Below are 26404 nucleotides of genomic sequence, written 5' to 3' on the forward strand. Positions count from 1 at the left end.
TACATGTGGAGTCACATGCCGCATCTTTTCACCTGACAGTGAGGAGTTTCACCAGGAGGATGTAGCACGTGGGAGGATCACGCTATCATCCCCCCCTCCCGAACAGGCGCCCCGACCGACCGACCGACCAGAGGAGGCGCTGGTGCACTGACCAGGACACATACCCACATCTGGCTTCCCACCCGCAGACTATGGCCAATTGTGTCTGTAGGGATACCCAATCAAGCTGGAGGTAACACGGGGTATCGAACCAGCGATCTCCTTGTTGGTAGGCAACAGAATAGACCGCTATGCTACCCAGACGCCCCATTTACATCTTTTGTACGTTGATGAAGACAGAGACAGAGACGTAGGACGATCAGGATCCACCACAGACTCTCAGTCAGGTTCAGAGACGGAGACTCCAGTTGTTTACAGTAACCAACTAAGTCATTTTGCAGTGGCAGCTCCTTCATTACCGCCTCCAAACGAATTATCAGCCGTTCTGTCAGGGTAAATTGAATTTGCAGCCCATCCTCTTAGGTGCTAAATGTATTGATTGTTATATAAACCATCAATTTGCAGGGCCATTTTCAGATTAGCTGCCTTAAACTGCCTGGTGGGTTCTGGCTGTGCAGAACGGACCAACGTCGTCCTCTAGTGTCAGTCTGGTGTATCACACCGCACAGAACACCAGGCCCAGTCAATCAGTCACCCCTCTTTCTACACAAGTTTCATTTAATCTGCCCCCCCCCCCTGTTTCTATAAAGGTGCACTCGTATTTTGAGAATCGATAAAACATGAGATGTATTTCTTTCATTTCTTTTGCAGCGTAGCCTCTGCCTTTTACTTTGACTCTGCTGTTGCCACCCACACAGTTGTATTTCCCTTCAGCGGAGAGAAATGATAGATGAACTGTCATTTTTCTTTCATCATTACCACCACGAGTTATACCAGAAGGATTATATATGTCTAAAGACCACAGGGGGCGACAGCATCAAAGCCCAGCATCAGCTCCTATATGGGAGTCCTTATCCATTTTCAGTTTAATCATTACAAAGCCAATGCAGACACAATATATTCGCTGCCAATAGAGCATTCATTCGTAGTTCAGTTGTTTCTGGCAAGAATTCTCCAGCATTGGATCCCGCAGCAGATCTGTAGCCTAGACTGTTCAGGTCAGAGGGGATGTGGTTGTACCGTGCCAAGATGTTGACGACATCACGGAGGGAAAAGGGAACAACGGGTTGAGGAAAACAGGGAAGTTCCTCTGTATTGGGTCATTACCGCGTCCCTGCATGGCTCTGGGGTTGTAATTTGAGGCTCTGGGGTTGTAATTTGAGGCTCTGGGGTTGTAATTTGAGGCAGTCTGCCTGTAATTAAAGGTAATTTGCTGCTGGTGTAATGGCTCCTACAGGAAGTGCCTCAAAACGCAGCAATATACTGACGGTAAGAAGAACCATGATGTCACCAGAGAACTGTGATGTGCTGAGTACACACCAACACACTGCATGTGTACTACTAATGTACTGAATACACAGGAATATACTGAGTAGACAGTGCTACACTACGTCTTGGGGTTGTTTTAACGTTGTGTAGATGTGATGTGTTTCCTGTCCGTCTGTGTTTCCACAGCGACTGTTCACAACCTCGTCTCGTGAAAACGTGTCAGACCCTCCACATGGAGAGTCTGTGTACTTGTGCCTCCCCGGCAGCTCAGCAGACACTGATCTAAAGGAACAAGATGTACAAAACACCTTCAGCTTAGCCAGGAAACTCCACCGGTCTGACAGGGACGGGCTCGGATGATCCTGCCCTCGGGTGAATCACAGCTTCGTGTGCAGGAAGGCCCCTGCTCCCTGTCATGCGGAGGAGTCCGGCAGTCTGCCAGGAGAGGAACAATAGTCAAAAGGGGAATATTGCTTTTTAACCGCCCTTGTTATCACATCGTGCAAGCGGTACAAAACGTTGGGTAATGGAAGCTGATGTTGTGGCTTTGTGTTGTGATTCCCATGCCGCCTGTGTGTGAGTCATCAAAGCGGTCACCTGCGTGGCGCTGCAGAGCCGAGGGCGTGCAGAGCTGAGCGGATGCTGATGGATTGGGGCACCGGCACAGAGGACGCCGACTGTCAGCGGCGTGATGGAGCTGCTGTGGAGCATCAGAACAAATTGGACACCAGGGGGCGAGAGATGCGAGCAGGTCTCAAGACGTTTTAAATGCTAGCTGGACTAGATGGATGCTAACAGACACGGGCACGATAGAGCAGGATGAAATGTTGGTTCTCTGGTATTTTGCTGAATGCCAAGTATCGACTCCAAGAGGTTTAGGGCTGGACGTCCATGTTGGGGTTTTTTCTTAAAGCTGTGTTATACACCCCATCCTACCACACCGCTTCTGGTGCGGGAGGATGGCAGCGTGGACTCATGTTCGCGGCGGCCTCACCCAGTGCCGATTATGCCGTGTCTTTGTCTATATCTAAGTTTGTGTCATCGTATGAAGTTTTTATTTTGATCGTCGATTTCGCTCGGCTAGGAGAGCTGATGCTGGATTGGCTGAGAGAGCTTGGTCTTCTGCGTCCTGTGGGCTCGAGGAGGAGGCAAGCGGGACAGGCTCAGCTAACTGCTAGCTATGCAGACCGGCGCTTCCGACAGTCATCCTGGCTGGTGTTCGTTCTCCAGACGATGGAGTTTTTGGACTGTGTTATACTGGGTGGACTGTGTTATACTGGGTGGACTGTGTTGTACTGGGTGGACTGTGTTGCACTGGGTGGACTGTGTTGTACTGGGTGGACTGTGTTGTACTTGGTGGACTGTGTTGCACTGGATGGACTGTGTTGTACTGGGTGGACTGTTGTACTGGGTGGGCTGTGTTGTATTGGGTGGACTGTTGTACTGGGTGGGCTGTTGTACTGGGTGGACTGTGTTGCACTGGGTGGGCTGTTGTACTGGGTGGACTGTTGTACTGGGTGGACTGTGTTGCACTGGGTGGGCTGTTGTACTGGGTGGACTGTGTTGTACTGGTGGACTGTTGTACTGGGTGGGCTGTGTTGTACTGGGTGGACTGTGTTGCACTGGGTAGACTGTTGTACTGGGTGGACTGTTGTACTGGGTGGACTGTGTTGTACTGGGTAGACTGTTGTACTGGGCAGACTATTGTACTGGGTGGACTGTGTTGCACTGGGTGGACTGTTGTACTGGGTGGACTGTGTTGCACTGGGTGGACTGTTGTACTGGGTGGACTGCGGTACACTGGGTGTTGTACTGGGAGGACTGTGTTGTTGGCTGTTGTTGCTTTGTTCTCTGGTTTTGTATGTTTTTGGTGGTGTTGTTTTTGTATGTTTTTGGAAATTTGTTTTTGTGTTGCACTGCTGTGGCCTGGGGGTAAGGGGTTTTGTTTCTTTTGTGTACGTACTTGTACATAAGATTAAATGACAAATCAATGCTCCTGGCTGCTGAAAGGACTGCTGAAAGGACTGGTGTGACTGGTGTTAGAACCAGAGCATCTGCGGTCATATCTCACCTGAAGACAGGTTTGAATGTTGGTGTGTTCCACAGCCTGATGGGAGGTCCCTGCTCACCCTCAGGGTTCTCCTGTGGTGGTTTGGCACCAGGGAGATGGGGAGAGACGGGTGGTCTGTGTGTGGGCAGATCGATACGTCCGTCTCTCCGGGCCCCGTCTTGCTCTTTAAGGATGTCTTTCAGCAGGTCTGGCCTATTTCTTTCCATTAATGCTGCTCTTGGCCGCTTGGCCATTAGAAGTCCATTAGCGGGCCTCCGCCCGCAGACTCCTTCAGGCTTTGGGACGGCGCTCAATCTTCTGATAACAGGAGCGTCTCGCCTGCCACTCAGAAATAATTAACCTTCGAATTGTGCTTTAGAAGACGGCTGGCCGTTTTTCTCTTTTTAGGACCATTTTCATCTCTTACTTGATCCACTCATTCAAGTATTTTATGTTTCCTCTCCCACTTGTTTGTTTAGTTGCTTTCTTTTTGGTGTTCTGTATGCATGCTTGTGTATATGTGTGTGTGTGTGTGTGTGTGTTTGTGTGTGTGTGTGTGTGTGTGTGTGTGTGTGTATATATATATATCAACAGGGATGCAGGAAAAAAGCTGTTAGTGCATAGCAGTACAGGCCTGTTTGGTGCGTCTGGCATCATCAGCTGCTCATGTTTTATTCACAAAGCATCATACAGTTAAGCTGTCCAGCGTCACACCCCTAATGTCGGTTGGACAGCGACCAATCAGATGGGAAACATTCAAACTATAACAACCAATGGGGTAGGTACTTACGATGCACAGCAACCAATGGAGGGGTAGAAAACATTACAACCAATGGGACTGGGGCTTGTTTTGAAAAGCATTTAGGGGCCAGGGCGCTGCTGAAGTGGCCTACATTACAAATATAACAAGGTAACTTATGTGAATTATATATTGGGGTGGTGTTAGGGTACAGTTGGAAGGACAGGCAGTTAAAATATTTAAAAAAAAAAACATAAAAAAACCTCTAATAAATGCCATATGTGTATCATCTAATGGGGGGGGGGGTAGTAAAGACGTTTTACTTGTAGTTACAAAGGAGATATTGTTTTCAGTGTCTACAACATGGTGGCCAATTGGTTTCTATTAATCAAGGTGGACATATCAGGTCTGCAAATAATAAAATACATCTCTGCCAAGCACAGGTCACATATTTTACCCCTAACTGAATATGCGCTACTCTTTGTAAGGGTTTTCCATGAGACAGAATAACCGATACTCTTGTCTACCAATGACCACATGTGGCGGCTTAAGGCCGCTGCATTTCTTGCATGCTCATTTCTGAAACTACTCATATGGGCGTTACACCTCATTTTAAAAGGGCCCTCTGTTAATCCCACGTAAGTGTCCACGTTGTAGTTGTACAATGTGGACATACACACACACACACACGTATATATATATACGTGTGTGTGTATATCAACATATATATGTATGTATATGTGATATTCCGCTCCTCATTAGTCGAGCACTCAACACCATTGATGGTTTCGAAAAAAAACACTATATATACAGATAGATAGATAGATAGATAGATAGATAGATAGATAGATAGATAGATAGATAGATAGATAGATAGTGCGTGTGTGTATGTGTCTGTCTATCTATCTGGCAGCTTTAAGAATGTGGTAAAAAGGGGCGTCTGGGTAGTGCAGCGGTCTATTCCATTGCCTACCAACACTGGGATCGCCGGTTCGAATCCCCGTGTTACCTCCAGCTTGGTCGGGCGTCCCTACAGACACAATTGGCCGTGTCTGCGGGTGGGTAACCAGATGTGGGTATGTGTCCTGGTCGCTGCAGTAGCGCCTCCTCTGGTCGGTTGGGGCGCCTGTTCGGGGGGGAGGGGGACCTGGAGGGGGATAGCGTGATCCTCCCATGCGCTACGTCCCCCTGGTGAAACTCCTCACTGTCAGGTGAAAGGAAGCAGCTGGTGACTCCACATGTATGGGAGGAGACATGTGATAGTCTGCAGCCCTCCCTGGATCAGCAGAGGGGGAGGAGCAGAGACCGGGACAGCTCAGAAGAGTGGGGTAATTGGCCAAGTACAATTGGGAGAAAAAGGGGGGGGGTAAAAAAAAGAAAGAAAAAGAACGTGGTATAATAAATCCTCATTTGGTTTTTAACAGGTGATAGTTTTTCTTCCCTGTATGGCCATGTAGCAGAATAAAGAGAAGAAGACTTATGGAAGTAGTTTTATTTGAATATTCTCTGCATCGCTGTGAACATCATGTTTCCAACACAAACTCCGTTTCTCACTTTCTCTGTTTCCTCCCGCTTCATCTTCAGCGGTCTCTAAGTCTTTGGGCCGTGCGAGGCCTTCCTCTCCATCCATATTTCATTATTGAATGTTCTCAACCTCCAGCTCCGCAAGCTGGCCGTGGTTCCCTCCCTCACGCCGCTCTGTTCATCTCTGTCCATCCCTCCCTCAGGTGCTGGCCGGCGAGGAGGCGGACATCACGACCAGCATGTTGAGAGCCGAGGACGCCGACACACCGGCGGAGGAGCTGCTGTACCACGTGGAGTCCCCGAGCGCCGGGCGCATTTCCCTGAAGGAGTCTCCGGAGGAGAGCATCCTGAACTTCACACAGAGTCAGGTCAACAACGGGGAGGTGGTCTTCATCCACCAAGGTAAAAACCACTTTCACAGCTGTTCACACGCTGTGTTGTGTTGCATAAACCAGTCGAGGGACGATGATTTGAGATGTCGTCTCACCACCGTCCTTCCCAGTATTCCTCACCATCTTTTCAGAGTTTCATTTGATATATTTATATGTTTTTTTTAAAGAGAAAATAAGATTAACTTTATTCGGTTCAATTTAATTTGTCATTGTACCGTGAACTCCGTGACGGAGCTGGAGGTGGCAGAGTTGAAGATGATAAGATTTTTATTGGGAGTGATGAAGAAGGACAGGATTAGGAATGAGTGTATTAGAGGGACAGCTCAGGTTGGACGGTTTGGAGACAAAGCAAGAGAGACAAGATGGAGATGGTGTGGACATGTGTGGAGGAGAGATGCTGGGTATACTGGGAGAAGGATGCTGAATATGGAGCTGCCAGGGAAGAGGAGAAGAGGAAGACCAAAGAGGAGGGTTATGGATGTGGTGAGGGAGGACATGCAGGTGGCTGGTGTGACAGTATATCCCTGACATGAAGTATTGACAATGAGCATCTACACAACAATGTGGCTTTCAGTTTATGTTGAACGCAGGAACACACAAACTTGTTTCATTTGGTATTATCGATGATAGTGTTGAGTGTGAGGACGTAGGACAGACAGTCCTAAGACAAGTTGTGTGATGTTAGGCGAGACTTATCAGATCTCAGTCTGTTATAAATGAGACAGAATCATTAACATCACAAACCTGTATTACTCATGGACGCCCCCTGGCCTCTGTGGTGTAGGTGACACCATGTTAGCCTAGCATCTTTTATCAGACCTGACACCATGTTAGCCTAGCATCTTATCAGACCTGACACCGTGTTAGCCTAGCATCTTTTTATCAGACCTGACACCATGTTAGCCTAGCATCTTATTATCAGACCTGACAACATGTTAGCCTAGCATCTTTTTTATCAGACCTGACAACATCTTTTCATCAAACCTGACAACATGTTTATCAGACCTGACAACATGTTAGCCTAGCATCTTTTTATCAGACCTGACATGTTAGCCTAACATCTTATTATCAGACTTGACAACATGTTAGCTTAGCATCTTTTTATCAGACCTGACAACATGTTAGCCTAGCATCTTTTTATCAGATCTGACAACGTTAGCCTATCATCTTTTTATCAGACCTGACAACATGTTAGCTTAGCATGTTTTTATCAGACCTGACAACATGTTAGCCTATCATCTTTTTATCAGACCTGACAACATGTTACCCTAGCATCGTTTTATCAGACCTGACATCTTTTCATCAGACCTGACATGTTAGCCTAACATCTTTTTATCAGACTTGACAACATGTTAGCTTAGCATCTTTTTATCAGACCTGACAACATGTTTGCCTAGCATCTTTTTATCAGACCTGACAACATGTTACCCTAGCATCGTTTTATCAGACCTGACATCTTTTCATCAGACCTGACATGTTAGCCTAACATCTTTTTATCAGACTTGACAACATGTTAGCTTCGCATCTTTTTATCAGACCTGACAACATGCTTGCCTAGCATCTTTTTATCAGACCTGACAACATGTTAGCCTAACATCTTTTTATCAGACCTGAAAACATGTTAGCCTAACATATTTCTATCAGACTTGACAACATGTTAGCTTAGCATCTTTTTATCAAACCTGACAACATGTTAGCCTAGCATCTTTTTATCAGACCTGACAACATGTTAGCCTAACATCTTTTTATCAGACCTGAAAACATGTTAGCCTAACATATTTTTATCAGACTTGACAACATGTTAGCTTAGCATCTTTTTATCAGACCTGACAACATGTTAGCCTAGCATCTTTTTATCAGACCTGAAAATATGTTAGCCCTACATCTTTTCATCAGACCTGACAACATGTTATCCTAGCATCTTTTTATCAGACCTGAAAACATGTTAGCCTATCATCTTTTCATCAGACCTGCACCAAATGATACTGTCGGTGCTAAAAGGTGTTAACAGTTCATTTTAGCTTACAGTTCGTTTTTAGTCAGCAGGGTTTTGTGAACAGTTCATTTTAAATTAAAACACGGGCATCTGGAGTGTGGATGATGGATCAGATGAAGTTGCATCCTCACTATTAAATCAGGACAGCAAACATTTCCTACTCAGGTAGGTGACCTCTTCAGTGCTGACACGGATCTGTCAATAAGCGTTGTGTCCAGATGAACTGATCCAACCTTCGTCTGTGATTTCCTTACCTGGGTTACTGAGCAGCATCAAGACATTTAACCGTTTGACCCAAGAGACCTGCTCACCTGTGGTCACTAGGTAGCAGTATGGCTACATGGTAGAAATGCAGTTAAAATCTTAAATAAGTAGCTCGGTCAGTTTAAGTGATACAGTCATGGAAGTTACACCATTGTTCTAGAAATTGTTTGCTGAGTAACATTAAACTGGGTTACCAGATGGTTTGACAATTAATTCACACCAACTCAGACTTGTACAGCAACAAAGAGAGTTCCATTGAAGGCCTCTAAGGAATGTTGGAGTTTATGACTAAGATTAGGCAACCAGCACTTGGCATGGTCCAAAGAGGGGGCTTAAGGGTATGTGATTTTGTGTTTGGCGTGTGTCCAAACCAGCTTCATCTCGCCTCCCCTGCTGTGTCTCCAAACCGTCCAACCTGAGCTGTCCCTCTAATATACTCATTCCTAATGCTGTCCATCTTCGTCACGCCCAACGAACATCTTTCTCAGCTGGTGGTATTTGAAAATAGGGGTGTGTTTTACTCAGACCTTTACAAGTATCAGGCATGTCAACAAACCCTTCACAGCAGCACAAAACGTTAGAAACTCATAACATTAAGTTTTTGCTAAGTGTTTAACTGGTCCTCTCCATCCAGGTGAGGATTCGGGCGGTTTCAGCTTCACGGTGACGGATGGCGAGCACACGTCTCCTCTCTACCGGTTCATTGTCACTGCCAGACCTCTGACTATCACCATGGAAACACAGGAGGAGCTCATGGTCTTTCCAGGTAAGCCAGCTGCTTTTCACCGCAAACAGGGGCGCAGTATGACCAAGTTACTACCACTTACCTGCGCTGGTTTGTACCTTATGTCCATTGTGGTGCTGAGGTCATCATGAGGCCAGTCAGGAGTCATGTGCACAGTTATGGTTTGTGTTTCCATCAGCGTTGGAACAGAGATCAGGTCTAGGAAGTCCCACAGAAAAACTACACTGTCTACAACAAATGACGCCATGATGAAACAGCCTCCATCTCCGTGGCGTGTTCCACATGAGTCCCAGCATGCTCCGTGGCGTGTTCCACATGAGTCCCAGCGTGCTCCGTGGCGTGTTCCACATGAGTCCCAGCATGCTCCTTGGCGTGTTCCACATGAGTCCCAGCGTGCTCCGTGGCGTGTTCCACATGAGTCCCAGCGTGCTCCGTGGCGTGTTCCACATGAGTCCCAGCATGCTCCGTGGCGTGTTCCACATGAGTCCCAGCATGCTCCGTGGCGTGTTCCACATGAGTCCCAGCATGCTCCTTGGCGTGTTCCACATGAGTCCCAGCATGCTCCGTGGCGTGTTCCACATGAGTCCCAGCATGCTCCGTGGCGTGTTCCACATGAGTCCCAGCATGCTCCTTGGCGTGTTCCACATGAGTCCCAGCGTGCTCCGTGGCGTGTTCCACATGAGTCCCAGCGTGCTCCGTGGCGTGTTCCACATGAGTCCCAGCATGCTCCTTGGCGTGTTCCACATGAGTCCCAGCATGCTCCGTGGCGTGTTCCACATGAGTCCCAGCATGCTCCTTGGCGTGTTCCACATGAGTCCCAGCATGCTCCTTGGCGTGTTCCACATGAGTCCCAGCATGCTCCGTGGCGTGTTCCACATGAGTCCCAGCATGCTCCGTGGCGTGTTCCACATGAGTCCCAGCATGCTCCTTGGCGTGTTCCACGAGTCCCAGCATGCTCTGTGGCGTGTTCCACATGAGTCCCAGCATGCTCCTTGGCGTGTTCCACATGAGTCCCAGCATGCTCCTTGGCGTGTTCCACATGAGTCCCAGCATGCTCCGTGGCGTGTTCCACATGAGTCCCAGCATGCTCCGTGGCGTGTTCCACATGAGTCCCAGCATGCTCCGTGGCGTGTTCCACATGAGTCCCAGCGTGCTCCGTGGCGTGTTCCACATGAGTCCCAGCGTGCTCCGTGGCGTGTTCCACATGAGTCCCAGCGTGCTCCGTGGCGTGTTCCACATGAGTCCCAGCGTGCTCCGTGGCGTGTTCCACATGAGTCCCAGCGTGCTCCGTGGCGTGTTCCACATGAGTCCCAGCGTGCTCCGTGGCGTGTTCCACATGAGTCCCAGCGTGCTCCGTGGCGTGTTCCACATGAGTCCCAGCGTGCTCCGTGGCGTGTTCCACATGAGTCCCAGCGTGCTCCTTGGCGTGTTCCACATGAGTCCCAGCGTGCTCCGTGGCGTGTTCCACATGAGTCCCAGCGTGCTCCGTGGCGTGTTCCACATGAGTCCCAGCGTGCTCCGTGGCGTGTTCCACATGAGTCCCAGCGTGCTCCGTGGCGTGTTCCACATGAGTCCCAGCGTGCTCCGTGGCGTGTTCCACATGAGTCCCAGCGTGCTCCGTGGCTTGTTCCACATGAGTCCCAGCATGCTCCTTGGCGTGTTCCACATGAGTCCCAGCATGCTCCGTGGCGTGTTCCACATGAGTCCCAGCGTGCTCCGTGGCGTGTTCCACATGAGTCCCAGCGTGCTCCGTGGCGTGTTCCACATGAGTCCCAGCGTGCTCCGTGGCGTGTTCCACATGAGTCCCAGCGTGCTCCGTGGCGTGTTCCACATGAGTCCCAGCGTGCTCCGTGGCGTGTTCCACATGAGTCCCAGCGTGCTCCGTGGCGTGTTCCACATGAGTCCCAGCATGCTCCGTGGCGTGTTCCACATGAGTCCCAGCATGCTCCGTGGCGTGTTCCACATGAGTCCCAGCATGCTCCGTGGCGTGTTCAGCGTCCTGGGTTTTTCTTTCTGTAACGACTGGCGTTTCAAACACAGTCTCACTTCTCCGGGAGCGGCTTGCGAGGCTGCAGCCGGGGAGCGGGTCCGGTTTATGAGGCCGGTCACTCCCCTCGCCTTCCATTATGAACTTTACTTTCCAGCCACTCACCACCGTGTGAGATGCAGTGCCCCGTTTTGCAAAGGGGTTGCGTTGTTTGTAAAACGGATCCGGCCACATGGCGCTCCGAGGGAATATACACCAGCTAACGTAATCGCACACGTTCCAGGCACTTTCAGATTCTGCTTCAAGTTACCATTTACAAGCTCAGCGGCTCCTGGCAGCGAGCCGTTTTCCACAGTATGCTCTCTGAGAGGAGTGTGTGTGTGTGTGTTTGTGTGTGTGTGTGTGTGTGTGTGTGCGCGCGCACGCGTGTGTGTGTGTGTGCGTGTGCGTGTGTGTGCTTCCACAGGAATGAGACAGCCAATCACCGGTGCCAATCTCGGGGCTGTGACCAGTGAGGATGGAGATGAGATCAGCTACTCGCTGGTCCGCCCGCCCCGCCTGGGAAGACTGATCCTCGCCAAGGAAAGCAACCGGTTTGAGGAAATCACCCAGTTCTCCCAAAGCCAGGTACTGTGTCTTCCTGTCAGGTGGTAGCGTGTCTTCCTGTCTGGTGGCATGATGAAGGTGTGAATGAGTCTGGCCCTATTGGATCTTTCCGGCTGGTTTGAGGTGTGTTGTGGAGTGTTTGTGATGTTGTGTGATTGAAGCTGGGTGTTCTCCACTCACAACATGGTGGTGGATCTCCAACACCTGACGAGTGTTGGCACGGTGGTTTCTGTTGCACCTCCCTCAGCAGCCGAGGTGGTGTTGAGGCGTGTGGGACATGTGATGCAGTGACGGAGAGACAAACCCCTGATACCTGGCAGCAGCCACTATTGTCCATAGTAGTGGACAGTTTTGTATTTGAAAGTCAGGAACAAAAGATCTCCACCATAGCCTTGAACCCTGACAGGGTGATGGATTCTAACTTGAACCCTGACGGGGTGATGGATTCTAACTTGAGCCCTGACAGGGTGATGGATTCTAACTTGTCTTAAAGTTACACATGTGGATCATAATTTGACTTATCAAGGCATCTTATCTTGTTTTGAGTCTCATCATGTTACCATATTTCCTGGACGACAAGTCACACTCAGCAAAAACGTTGTTGTGAGAAAAAACACACAAGTTGCTTCAGTGTATAGTAAGTCACATTTAGTATGTGGTGGTACAGTTGTGATAAAGCACAGCTCAGGGTTTTTTACCCACACCTACCTGACCCGTTATGAGAGCCAGTCCCCACCGCCAAACCCTCTAGAACATGTGTTCATTAACCACCGGAACCCAACCCAACCTGCTGCTACTACTACTACTGCTGCTACTATTGCTACTACTACTACTACCACTACTACTACCACCACTACTACCACTACTACTACTACTACCACTACTACTGCTACCACTACTCCTACCAGTACTACTACTATCACTACCATCACTACTACTACTACTGCTACCACTACTACTACTACTAATACTACCAGTACTACTACTATCACTACCACTACTACCACTACTCCTACCAGTACTACTACTATCACCACCACTACTACTACTAATACTACTACTACTACTTTCAGCTGCTCCCGTTAGGGGGCGCCACAGCGGATCATCCGTCTCCATCTCTTCCTGTCCTCTGCATCTTCCTGTCACACCAGCCACCTGCATGTCCTCCCTCACCACATCCATAACCCTCCTCTTTGGCCTTCCTCTTCTCCTCTTCCCTGGCAGCTCCATATTCAGCATCCTTCTCCCAGTATACCCAGCATCTCTCCTCCACACATGTCCACACCATCTCAATCTTGTCTCTCTTGCTTTGTCTCCAAACCGTCCAACCTGAGCTGTCCCTCTAATAGACTCGTTCTTAATCCTGTCCTTCTTCATCACTCCCAATGAAAATCTTATCATCTTCATCTCTGCCACCTCCACCTCCAGCTCCACCTCCTGTCTTTTCATCAGTGCCACTGTCTCCAAACCATATAACATAGCTGGTCTCACTACCATCTTGTAAACCTTCCCTTTAACTCTTGCTGGTACCCTTCTGTCACAAATCACTCCTGACACTCTTCTCCACCCACTCCACCCTGCCTGCACTCTCTTCTTCACCGCTCTCCTGCACTCCTCGTTACTTCGGACAGTTGACCCCAAGTATTTAAACTCATCCACCTTCACCACATCTACTCCTTCCATCCTCACCATTCCACTGTCCTCCCTCTCATTCACACATAGGTATTCTGTCTTGCTCCTACTGACTTTCATTCCTCTTCTCTCCAGTGCATACCTCCACCTCTCCAGGCTCTCCTCCACCTGCACCCTACTCTCACTACAGATCACAATGTCATCCACAAACATCATCGTCCACGCAGACTCCTGCCTGATCTCGTCCGTCAACCTCTCCGTCACCACTGCAAACAAGAAAGGGCTCAGAGCCGATCCTTGATGTAATCCCACCTCCACCTTGAACCCATCTGTCATTCCAACCACACACCTCACCACTATCACACCTCCCTCATACATATCCTGCACCACTCCTACATACTTCTCTGTCACTCCCGACTTCCTCATACAATACCACACCTCCTCCCTCGGCACCCTGTCATATGCTTTCTCTAAATCTACAAGGACACAATGTAACTCCTTCTGGCCTTCTCTATACTTCTCCATCAACATTCTCAAAGCAAACATCACATCTGTGGTGCTCTTTCCTGGCATGAAACCATACTGCTGCTGCTGATCATCACCTCTCCTCTTAACCTAGCTTCTATTACTCTTTCCCATATCTTCATGCTGTGGCTGATCATCACCTCTCCTCTTAACCTAGCTTCTATTACTCTTTCCCATATCTCCATGCTGTGGCTGATCATCACCTCTCCTCTTAACCTAGCTTCTATTACTCTTTCCCATATCTCCATGCTGTGGCTGATCATCACCTCTCCTCTTAACCTAGCTTCTATTACTCTTTCCCATATCTCCATGCTGTGGCTGATCATCACCTCTCCTCTTAACCTAGCTTCTATTACTCTTTCCCATATCTTCATGCTGTGGCTGATCAACTTTATACCTCTGTAGTTGCTGCAGTTCTGCACATCGCCCTTGTTCTTGAAAATCGGTACCAGTATGCTTCTTCTCCACTGCTCAGGCATCCTCTCACTTTCCAAGATTATGTTAAACAATCTAGCTAAAAACTCCACTGCCATCTCTCCTAAACACCTCCATGCCTCCACAGGTATGTCATCTGGACCATTGGCTTTTCCACTCCACTTTCCACCATATTTGAACCCGAGCCGACCTGCAAACCTCCAAATTTAGCCTAGGCTACAGCAAAGTCAGCAGTGTTGTACTATTTCATTTTTGGGCTGTTTGCCCAGCATCATACACTGATGGCGAGGCACAGCCGGTTGTGTATCAGCCTAACAACATCTGGGTCCAGGCTACTAAATACACAGACTGATTGTTCCAAACAGAATCCTTTATTGTTGAATAGCAGCAAAACAAGTAACCCTTCATTAAACACATGATGAACCCTGTGATGGCCTGGCGGCCTGTCCAGGGTGTCTCTCGCCTGCCGCCCAGTGACTGCTGGGATAGGCTCCAGCATCCCCACCACCCTGAGCAGTGGCGCCGGCAGCCGTAATCCTGTTCGCACGGTGCGTACAGGGATCTGTATGCACCGGGCACTATTAGCCAGTGACGTTAACGGGATCTGCTGCTGTCACAAGTTTATTTTCAAGATAGAATGTTAAAACAAACAAAATCATAACAAAGCCGCACACGGTGCGTACAGGATTACAGCTGCCGGCGCCACTGACCCTGAGAGCAGGATCAGTGGTTTGGATAATGGATGGATCTCTCTCTCGCTCTTTCTCTCTCTCTCTCTCTCTCTCTCTCTCTCTCTCTCTCTCTCTCTCTCTCTCTCTCTCTCTCTCTCTCTCTCTCTCTCTCTCTCTCTTTCTTTCTCGCTCAGTCACACACACACACACACACAAGCCTCTTCTTTCTGACCAAAGGAGAGTTTTGGCGGTGTAAACAAAAAGTATGGAGGCCACTTGGGGAAAACACTGGTGGGTGAAGCCTGATCACTATAACACATGTTAACCCAAACCACAAGGGGGGGGGTAAGAGAGAGAGGGAGAGTGAGAGAGAGAGAGAAAGACAGGGAGAGAGGGGGAGAGAGAGAGGGGAAGAGAAGGTGGAGTAGTGACACACCGTCTAGCCTGTTGCACGCAGTGTTTCTGTAAGTTATGTGAAACGTACTCGGAGCACTGTCAGTTTTTCACCCGCCTGCCCGAACCCCTGATATTTTCTGCTAAGCTGACCTGAACCTGCCTGACCCATGCATCACTGTGGTACTACAGTATTTCACAAGTTTACGCACACACACGCACACACACACACACACACACACTCACAACTGTAAACAGTGGCATCTAGTGGCCATAGTTGAAATGCCGCGTATTCGTCCCACAAAATCACGTAGTATAGGTCGTTCTTTTGCAGTATAAGTTGCTTTTTTTGCAGTATAAGTCGCAGGACCAGCCAGATGAGTAAACAGACAGCGACTTATAGTCCGGGAAATATGGTACCTTTAAGGTATGGATAGTAAACAGTTGATAATAAAATTAATTTTGATAGTATAGTATATTCTTCCTCTTCTTCTCATTATTATTATTGTTATAGTATTAGTATAGTATAGCAATATTGATGGTAAATGTTCTTACTCCACTGACAGATATCACTTTTTTCAATAAAGTGTACTTGTTTCACAATTATAAAACTTGAGGAATTTTCCCTGAATGGGAAAAGACGTCTTAAAACAAGACACTTGATCTCAGATCATCTTTTTTTTATAGTAAATGTCTTGAAATAAGTCTTGTCATCATGAAACAAGTGCAGTCTCTGGAATAAAGGGGTCATATCTGCCAGAGGAGTAACTTTTACCAACAACTGGGCCTCATGTGACCCTGAGAACAGGATAAGCGGTTGGAATGATGGATGGATGGATGGATGGATGGATGGATGGATGGATGGATGGATGGATGAAGGCCGTCTTGAAATAAGTATTATCAGACTTAAAACAGGGTAACATTCCTTGATAAGCTTCTTTTTTTTTTGCCGTGTTTGTTTTAACTTTGTTATCGTCGTTGTTTTTCTTGATGACTGAATAAGTTAGCATTTAAAGAGCAAAGATTTTCACTTGTTGAGATTTTCAACATAAAAAGCACAAAGAACATGAATACAAGTTTCCAACCTTATAAAGCAACAAAAAAGATGAACATCCGTATCAGATGTACTTGAGATTTTATGTCAGACGGCACCACACAGCTGTGCTGAGCCACTTCTTATCAACTGGATTTATTAACATGTTCTCACCAAATAAGAGTTACTTAACACAGGGGGCGTCCGGATAGTGTAGCGGTCTATTCCGTTCTCTACCAACACGGGAATCGCCGGTTCGAATCCCTGTGTTACCTCTGGCTTTGTCAGGTATCCCTACAGACACAATTGGCCGTGTCTGTGGGTGGGAAGCCGGATGTGGGTATGTGTCCTGGTCGTTGCACTAGTGCCTCCTCTGGTCGGTTGGGGCGCCTGTTCGGGGAGGAGGGGGAACTGGGGGGAGTAGCGGGATCCTCCCCCGTGCTACGTCCCCCTGGTGAAACTCTTCACTGTCAGGTGAAAAGAAGCGGCTGGTGACTCCACATGTATGGGAGGAGGCACGTGGTAGTCTGCAGCCCTCCCTGAATCAGCAGAGGGGGTGGAGCAGAGACCGGGACGGCTCGGAAGAGTGGGGTAATTGGCCAAGTACAATTGGGAAGAAAAAGGGAGAAAATATCCAAAATAAAAAAGAAAGAATTCCTTAACACAGTGGTGTGGAACTAGTTGACAGAACATTTTTCAGTAAATCCGAGATTTTTTTTTTTTTTTTGAGTGTAGAAAGCCGGACACCAGAACTTCCAGAACTTCTTTCTGTCTTTAACCAAACCATGGTGGTGATTTATAGACACTGAATTTCACATTTTCAGCTTACTAAAGTTCTCCTTCCTCTTCTGTCCTCCTCGTGTTTGCTCCAGCTGGACTCGGGAGCGGTGTTCTACGAGCACCAGATGCCTGAGGAGCCATTCTGGGTGGTGAGGGACTCAGTGGAGCTCCTTCTGTCTTCTCCTCCCGCTCCGGACGTCCGTCACATCCTCCCCATCACCGTCTCCTACTACGCTGCCCACCGCAACATCTCCCAGCTCTGGAGGAACAAAGGTGAGCCGTTTAAAGGACAAAGTTGAAAGAGGGGTTTTATTCCGGCGATGCTTGACGGAGCAGACTGTCAACAACGCCCGCCTGAGGGCTCGACGCACATCTACGTCGATACACATCAGCGTCTCGGTGAAGGGGCGTAGAGAAGGGGTTTGTGAGTAACTGCAGAGGATGGCATGTGCCCACTGCCAGAACCTCAGTATTGTGTTTATTGTGTCCGTGGATGCTGACCGGTGGAGCAGCGAAGGAAATCCATTAACTCGACATCACACCAAGCCAAACAGTAGTGGTGATAAAGCAGCTGACACAACACTCGCACACAGCAAACACACACTCAGAGGATGAAAGGTAAAACCATTCACCACAGAGTTCCTACCCGGTCCTGGTATGAGGACTGTCGACCCATTCCAGATAGCAAAATTGCTGTGGCCCGGACCCGTCCCACACCCAACACTTTCATTCGGCCCACATACCGCGTGGAATGATGGCACTGGGCAGTCCACTCCTGTTTGCCAGATCTGGGCCAGAACCAAGCCATAGCAATGCTGCATGTGCCACATATCTGCCAAAGGTGGCCCATATTTGTGTTGTGATATTTGGGCCATATTCACCATTTACCACACGGGCCACTTCAGGGTCACATCCAGATTACATGTTGCCCAGAGCACTGCGTCTTTGCCAAAAAAGGCCCACATGTGATTTGGCATATTTGGGCCATATTTGCTGTTGTACATGTGGGCCACTTCAGGCTCACATCCATTTTGTCAGGGCCAGAAGAAGGCCACCAGTGTCGCATCATGGCCTGAAGTGGCCCACATCCAGATGCCCTCTGGGACAGGTCAACACAGCGCAGGGAGATGAAAGCACAACACATTATAATGCAATAAAACACAATACAACATGACACAATTAATAATTTGATTCCTCAATTTCTATAGTCGATTCCACTGAGTGAAAAGTTGTCTGGCGTGATTTGTTTTTGTTTTTGTTTTTTTACAAACCAAAGAAATGGGATAAGTCACCTTCTCATCTTCTTGTAGCTCGTCAGACAAAAGTAGAAGTTGCCCATCCTGGCCTGCAGCTTGTCATTACAGTACATTCATGATTAAATTGGTATTTCAGTGTTAAGTGACAGCTGGTTGGTCAGTGCATTGCTAAAAGTCTGCAAATAAAAGTTGTTCACTTTACCATCATTCACCTTCTGATCAGTCTGAGCTTACAGATGAGTTGACTGACTTTCATCCATCTGCCACTCTGACATGGCTAGCTGCTTACCTGCAGTATTATCTGAGGTAAACTGGTGTTTGGGAACAGCCTATTTTCTGATGGAGAGAAGATTAGGCAGTCAACTTTTTATGGGGTTTTTTTGGGGGGGGGGGTATTTTTTAGAGAGTAGGAATGCTGAGAGGGAAACAGTGTAGGGGGAGTCAGGAGGGATTGAATCCCAGGTCAGTTGGGACACATTGAGAAGACAAATTTAACCACTCAAATATCTCTCAAATTATAGAATCTCACATTTATTTTGTTTTTTCCTTCCCTTCAGGTCTGGAGATTGTCCAGGGCCAAAGGAAGGCTATTGACAGCTCCATTCTCGACGCCTCTAATCTTCTGGCCAGCCTTCCTGAGTCTGAACGAGGCCTCCTGGATGTTGTCTTTGAAATGAGACGTTTTCCTGCTCATGGACGCATCACCCTGGGAGGTCAGGACCTCCCACGCGATGCCCCCTACTTTATGCAGGGGGACGTGACCCAGGGCAACCTGGAGTACCTCCATGATGACTCTGGATCCTCCTTGGACAGCTTCTCCTTCCGGGCCCGTCTTAACCCTCCAGGCCATGGTGTTGCTTCCTCGGCCCAGTCTGTGGTGCTTGAGGAGATGTTCAATATCTCCATCCGTCGGCGAGACTCAACCCCCCCCGAACTGGTCAGCATAGACATGCTTCTGGAGGTTCTCCAAGGATCCATGACCATCTTGACACAGAAGCACCTTAACACCCAGGACGAGGACAGCCCACCAGATGAGGTGCGCTTTAAGGTGACCAAAGCCCCCAAAAATGGACGACTGGTTGACTCGCTCACGATGGACCCCATCTCTGAATTTACACAAGAGATGGTCAACCGCGGGCAATTGGGTTTTGTTAGCGATGGCAGCTTGGCAGATGGCTTTGTTGAATTCATTGTGTCAGATGGAAAACACCAAACGGAGCCACACACCCTCCACATTGGTGTCCTGGCCCGCACACTAGTTCTCGCCAAAGCTCTGGAGATCAAGGTGAAGCAAGGGGATGATGAAACTTTAATAACGGAGGAGATGTTGAGGGCAACCACAGGCGGGCCTATCGAGGAAGATGTCCTCTACAAGATTACAAATATTCCCAAGTATGCTGCTGTCATGGTGGACCGCCAGCCCACTTCAGCCTTCACACAGAAGCAGATCAAAGAGGGTCGAGTCAGCGTCCGCTTTGTGAAATCCACCTCGCCCCGTGACAGCGTGGCATTTGTGGCAAGAAGTCGCGCTGCTAATGTCTCTTCTGTGCTCAACATCACTGTTCAGCCTCTGGCCAATATCGCTCATAACCCTCTCCTCCCCCGTGGTGCCCTCATTCAGCTGGACAGGAAGCTCCTGGATGCTTCTCCCCTGGCCAACAAGACCAGGACCTCTCCCATGTTCAGCGTCATCCAGCAGCCTCGCGGAGCTCGATTTGTGAGGGGCAGGGATCCTGGGATCGGTCAGCCCGTAGACACCTTCAGCCAGCGAGACTTAGACGAGGGTCGTGTGGCTGTGGAAATCCTAAACTCTTCTTCTGGGTCAAAAGATGATGTAGAACAGGATGAGGCCCGCTTCCTGCTCAAGGCCCACGGCGTCCCCCCTGCAGAATGTGTGCTTTCCTTCCAGACAGGCCACTATAACGCCTCCAGCTTCTACCCTGCCACTCTCCTCAGGGTCCCTCAAGAATCACCCTGGATGGATAGCAATGACCTCCCCGAGGGGACAGGGTCACCGCGTGCCACCCCAGCTGGCCCCCGCTGGAGGGGTAACATGCACTGGCCCCATGGAGATGCCCTGACCACCACCTCCTCCTCTGGCACAGACACCCACAGGAAGCCAGTGGTCTCCCGACGAAACAACCTTTGGTCCATTCTTATCCCAATTCTGGTCATTCTGCTCCTCCTGCTACTGGCAGCCATTTTGGCTTACTACTTGATCCGCAAAAACAAGACGGGCAAACATGATGTCCAGACGGCGGCGTCAAAGCCCAAAAATGGAGAAGTGGCAAGCACGGAAACGTTTCGCAAAACTGACGCTGCCAATAATATCCCCATGTCCAACATGGACTCCAAAGACACAGACCCGGAGCTGCTGCAGCACTGTCGGACATCGAACCCAGCGTTGAAAAAGAACCAGTATTGGGTTTGAGACATTTTGAGACAGAAGACAAACGGAGGTAAATCCTCAGATTGATTGGAACACTGCCTCCTCAGTATTGAAGACCTCCTCAGTATTGAAGACCTCCTCAGTATTGTAGGCCTCTTGCCACAGCAGTAGAGATGAAAATGATTTTCTGGTGTCTTTAGTCACTCTTTTATCGCAATTAAACTATGGACAAATTCTCAGGCAACAAAACACTGAATACTTAGCGGCAAAGAAAGAGGCAGTTTCTAATCTTGGAGGCTTCAGCCATGTCTATTTATTTTAGTTTTATCATTCCTTTTTTCAAAGGGCACACATGAGGACATAAACATGCCTTATGTTTGCAAAAAAATTATTTTGGGTGTGCTCATGCAATGTATTCCACAAGGTATCATAGGCCAATATTATTCATCGACGACATCTGTAATTTAACACTTTGGTGATAATTTGATTGTAGTTGTAGTTTTATGGGGAAAGGATAAGTTTGTACATAAATCAAATGTATGAAGTAGATATAAGCTGTATGAAAGACAAGACGACAAGCTGCCTCTTAGTCTTTTCTGTTTATTTTTCTATCAAAATACTTATACGTTTTTGACTCTTGGGTCTAAATTCAGTTAAATTTCAAGCAGCAACGTTGATCCAAAAAATTTGTCATTCAAAAGTGCTGTGTATAATTCTACCTGCATCCTGACCTTGATGGTTCTGCAATGTGACGAGCAAACCAAACCAAACTAATTTCAATAGAAAGATCGAACGTTTAACATCATGTTCTGTTTTTGAAGACTCTCAGAAGGCATTGTTCCTTAGGATCGCTGCATAGTTCTCTACCAGACTTAGGATCGCTGCATAGTTCTCTATCAGACAATCAAGTCAAAGTCTTTTTTTCCTCAACAAAGAGTGGGAAATTGAGGCCTTTATTTATCAGGAGCGTAGAGATAGATGGGAAACATAGGGTGAACAGAGAAGGGTAAGAGACACGGCAAAGGTTCTGAGCCAGATTTGAACCCGGGATGCTCCGGTCAGACCTGATCCACCAGAATGCCCCACATTCTTTGTTGGATGTGGGCATCAAACCAGAACATGATGCAGTTAGTAGGTCTGGGCCCTATATTTTAATCACTCAGTAACACTGCTAATAATCACTAGTCATGTTATAATATTCACTAGTCATGTTATGATATTCACTAGTAGTATCATGATATAGGGTGCCACAGTGGGGCAGTGGTTAGTCCTGTCACCTCACAGTAAGAAGGTCCTGGGTTTGATTCCTAGCTGGCCTGCTGGGGTCCTTTCTGTGTGGAGTTTGCATGTTCTCCCCGTGTCTGCGTGGGTTTCCTCCGGGTGCTCCGCTTTCCTCCCACAGTCCAAAGACATGTAGGTCAGGTGAATCGGCCGTACTAAATTGTCCCTAGGTGTGAATGTGTACATGAATATCTATGTGTTTTTCCAAAGGAGTTGAATCAAGTGCAACTGGACTTGGTATATATCAGTGAAGACATTTCGGCTCTCATCCAAGATGCTTCATCAGTTCGTGCCTTTCTGACTAGACAAAGCTAGTCTGACTGGCTGGTGATGAGACTCAGAATTTATCCTCTTTGGAGTCGTTGGAGCCACTCATATCTATGGCTCTGTTAGCGACGGGCGTTGGTAAACATCTAAACATCGGAACACAAAGAGCCATGGTCATCTATAGCTCTGACAACGACTCCAAAGAGGATAAATTCTCAGTCTCATCACCAGTTGCACTTGATTCAACTCCTTTGGATAACCATGACCTGGATGAATGAGAACATTCACAGACATCTATGTGTTTGCCCTGCGATGGACTGGCGACCTGTCCAGGGTGTTTCCCTGCCTTCCACCAAATGAGCACTGGGATAGGCTCTAGCACCCCGCGGCCCTAATTAGGATAAGTGGCTTGAAAAATGTATCATAGTATGTACTAGTAATATTAGTGTATTTACCGGTCATATTTTGACATTTACTAGTCATATCGTGATATATGCTGATGATATTGTGATATGCACTAGTCGTATCTTGATATGTACCAGTCATATTATGGTATCCATCCATCCATTATCCAAACCGCTCATCCTGCTCTCAGGGTCGCGGGGATGCTGGAGCCTATCCCAGCAGTCATTGGGCGGCAGGTTGGGAGACACCCTGGACAGGCTGCCAGGCCATCACAGGGCAATTTACTTGTCATATTTTATGTACAAGTCATACTATGACATTAACTAGTTGTGATGTTCACTAGTCGTATCTTGAGACGTACTAGTGATACCATGCTTCAGGAAAGTCAACATAGCACTTTTAAAATGAAAGTTTGTTCCAAAACCAGCAGATCTTTAATTAAATTTATACCGAGTGGTCCCGTGATATTCCATCTCTTTTTCTCTCCACACACACTTTGCTTGCTGAAGGCTTGTTAATATTCACTGGACTGGCTTAGAACTGACCACAAAACTGCACAGTACACAGTTTGTGGAGCGCAGGCAGGACGTGTTTCAAACGTGTTGCTCTTGAACACATCCTTTACTGGCTGACGAGCCGGGATGAGGTCATGGGGAACAGGGAGGGTTATTTTCCAAGCCTGCAATTAAGATTTCATAGAAGCTGAGAGCAGTGAGGGCCTGGCTGGGAGTGATGTGTAAAACACTCCTCTCATTACATCGCACAGACTTAAAACGGCTTCCTGATGGACGTTTTGATCGAATCAACAAATTTTTTTTGGGGGGGGGGGGTTCAGTCCAGGTCGTTCATGTGTTGGAAGCTGCCGGTGGCATCGTGTGTTCCGGTTCTCGGCTGACAAGTTAGATTTTTATGATTTGAAGTTAAAACTGATCTTGTGTCAGTTCTTCTAGGCTGTTTGAACATTTGGAAGAACCTGACATGACAGTAGATTAACATCTCCTGACAGACATGTCATCCCTCTGACCCATGGAGGCCAAAACCATGGACCCCATGAAGTGACTTTATCCACAAGCTATCTAGGTAATGGTTGAAGGGTCAAAGGTCATTATTCAGTGTTCTGGGTTAGTGGAGGGCTTTTTTCTCTCCTTTGGAGGAAAGGTATTTCTAAAGTCAGACATTTGTCTGCTGGGCCTGTTGGAGTGTGTTGTACATTTCTTTTCTCATACAGTATATGTATATCTATATGATGGTACTTTATCATTCTGCTCTAGTTTGATACACCGTGATGTCTTTTATATTCATTTTCTATTTTTATACCTTTTTTTTTTCCTAAGCAGGATTCTAGATATAGATTGAAAAGACAGTGAGGAGCTCAGGAAATACACTTTGTGCTACCGTTTCTGTTTCAGCTGAAAACCACCCAGTCTGTCTGGAGTCAGCCTCCACGTGATGTTGTAGATACACAACATCTTCACATGTGATGTTTCAGGTAGACAACATCTTCACATGAGATGTTTTATATGGACAACATCTCCACTTGTGATGTTTTAGATAGACAACATCTCCACATGTGATGTTTCAGATACACAACATCTCCACATGTGATGTTTCGGATAGACAACATTCCCACATGTGATGTTTTAGATAGACAACATCTTCACATGTGATGTTTTAGATACACATCTCCACATGTGATGTTTCGGATAGACAACATCTCCACATGTGATGTTTCGGATAGACAACATTCCCACATGTGATGTTTTAGATAGACAACATCTTCACATATGATGTTTTAGATACACATCTCCACATGTGATGTTTCGGATATACAACATCTCCACATGTGATGTTTTACATGGACAACATCTTCATGTGTCTTCTCTGCTGCCTGAGCTATGTCCTTAGTTATGTCAAAACAAACTCGAATCACTCCTGTGTGTGTGTGTGTGTGTGTGTGTGTGTGTGTGTGTGTGTGTGTGTGTGTGTGTGTGTGTGTGAGACCTGCAGGCTTCAGGGGTTTAACTTACTGCTCAACTTTATCACGCTCATCATTTTCCATAGTTTGATTTTTCTGTCACTGCCCTTTTATCCTACAGTGTCCTTCCATTGTTTGGTTTGTCGGAGATCAGAGTGTAACCCGACCGCTGCCTTCAGAAAGACTGTCAGTACAGTAGCACATCAGTACAGTAGTGCACCAGTACAGTAGTGCATCAGTACAGTAGTGCGTCAGTACAGTAGTACATCAGTACAGTAGTGCATCAGTACAGTAGTACATCAGTACAGTAGTGCACCAGTACAGTAGTGCACCAGTACAGTAGTACATCAGTACAGTAGTGCATCAGTACAGTAGTACATCAGTACAGTAGTGCACCAGTACAGTAGTACATCAGTACAGTAGTGCACCAGTACAGTAGCACATCAGTACAGTAGTACACCAGTACAGTAGCACATCAGTACAGTAGTGCACCAGTACAGTAGTGCACCAGTACAGTAGTGCACCAGTACAGTAGCACATCAGTACAGTAGTGCACCAGTACAGTAGTGCACCAGTACAGTAGTGCACCAGTACAGTAGCGCATCAGTACAGTAGTGCACCAGTACAGTAGTGCACCAGTACAGTAGTGCACCAGTACAGTAGTGCACCAGTACAGTAGCACATCAGTACAGTAGTGCACCAGTACAGTAGTACATCAGTACAGTAGTACATGTGGTGTTTGGAGTAAGAGGAAGCTCCAGTGTGCCTCTGAGCTCGTCTCAGCACTATCAGAATAAAATGGTCATGCAACAAAACGTGTGTGTGGAGTTTTCTGTTGTGCTCTTTGTGTCTGCTTGGTTTGACAGACAGTCAGGTGACAAGTCACTGTCAAACCCCAAAACTCCTCCACTGAGAGAGAAAGACTTGAATTTGTGTGTTTAAATGCCTTTTCTTTGGTTACTGGGTGACTTCCAGCAGTTTGGTTCTCAGTCATTGTCCTCAGTTTGCAGAAACACAGGGACTTGAACATCAGTTGTGTTGATGCTGCTTTAACGTGGGTGTGCGTGTATAATGCAGTAGAAATGTACTGCAAAGTGTACGTACATAAAACAGATAGGGACTGTGTGTAAACATGCACAGTGTGAGGAGCAGAAATATTGGCCTTTTGTCTTAATAAATGGGGTAAATATGATGAACTCAACCTTTTATTAGCCGCGTGTCGTGGCGGTGAATGGCCAGCAGGTGGCGTCACACTGCATGTGGAGAAAAAACCATCCCCCTGTTTTTAACAAGGCCCTCTCCGGACGTCATTATTTCCAACGAATGGCCTTTACTTTCACAGCTCCTTTCAAGTTCTTACATTTTCCTGCTTCTCTGTCGAGTCCAAACATTAATCATGCCTTTATTTTTGGTTTTTGTTTTTCTGTGCTGCCATGTTGTGCTATGACACGAGGGCTTCTCTGCTGCAGCTGCTGCCTCGTGTCTCGGGCCGCGTGCAGGACAACAGAAACGTGGAGCAGAACACGAAGCACGAGTATGATGGAGCAGAACACGAAGCAGGAGTATGATGGAGCAGAACATGAAGCAGGAGTATGATGGAGCAGAACACGAAGCAGTAATATGATGGAGCA

The 26404-nt window shown here is 47.5% G+C and overlaps 1 protein-coding gene across 1 annotated transcript in view; it reads left to right on the forward strand.

The window, feature by feature from the left end:
* The window catches only part of cspg4 (chondroitin sulfate proteoglycan 4), a 106899-nt gene extending 81255 nt beyond the window's left edge, over positions 1–25644 (forward strand). The window contains exons 7-11 of the mRNA XM_056282195.1: positions 5945–6143; positions 9028–9159; positions 11592–11752; positions 17293–17473; positions 19014–25644. Of these exons, the coding sequence (XP_056138170.1) occupies positions 5945–6143; positions 9028–9159; positions 11592–11752; positions 17293–17473; positions 19014–20887 (2547 nt within the window). The 3' untranslated portion in view covers positions 20888–25644. The remainder of the gene's footprint in view (positions 1–5944; positions 6144–9027; positions 9160–11591; positions 11753–17292; positions 17474–19013) is intronic.
* The last annotated feature ends 760 nt before the right edge of the window (positions 25645–26404 follow it).

The sequence above is a fragment of the Lampris incognitus genome, chromosome 6 (genome assembly GCF_029633865.1).
Source record: "Lampris incognitus isolate fLamInc1 chromosome 6, fLamInc1.hap2, whole genome shotgun sequence".
NCBI lineage: Eukaryota > Metazoa > Chordata > Actinopteri > Lampriformes > Lampridae > Lampris > Lampris incognitus.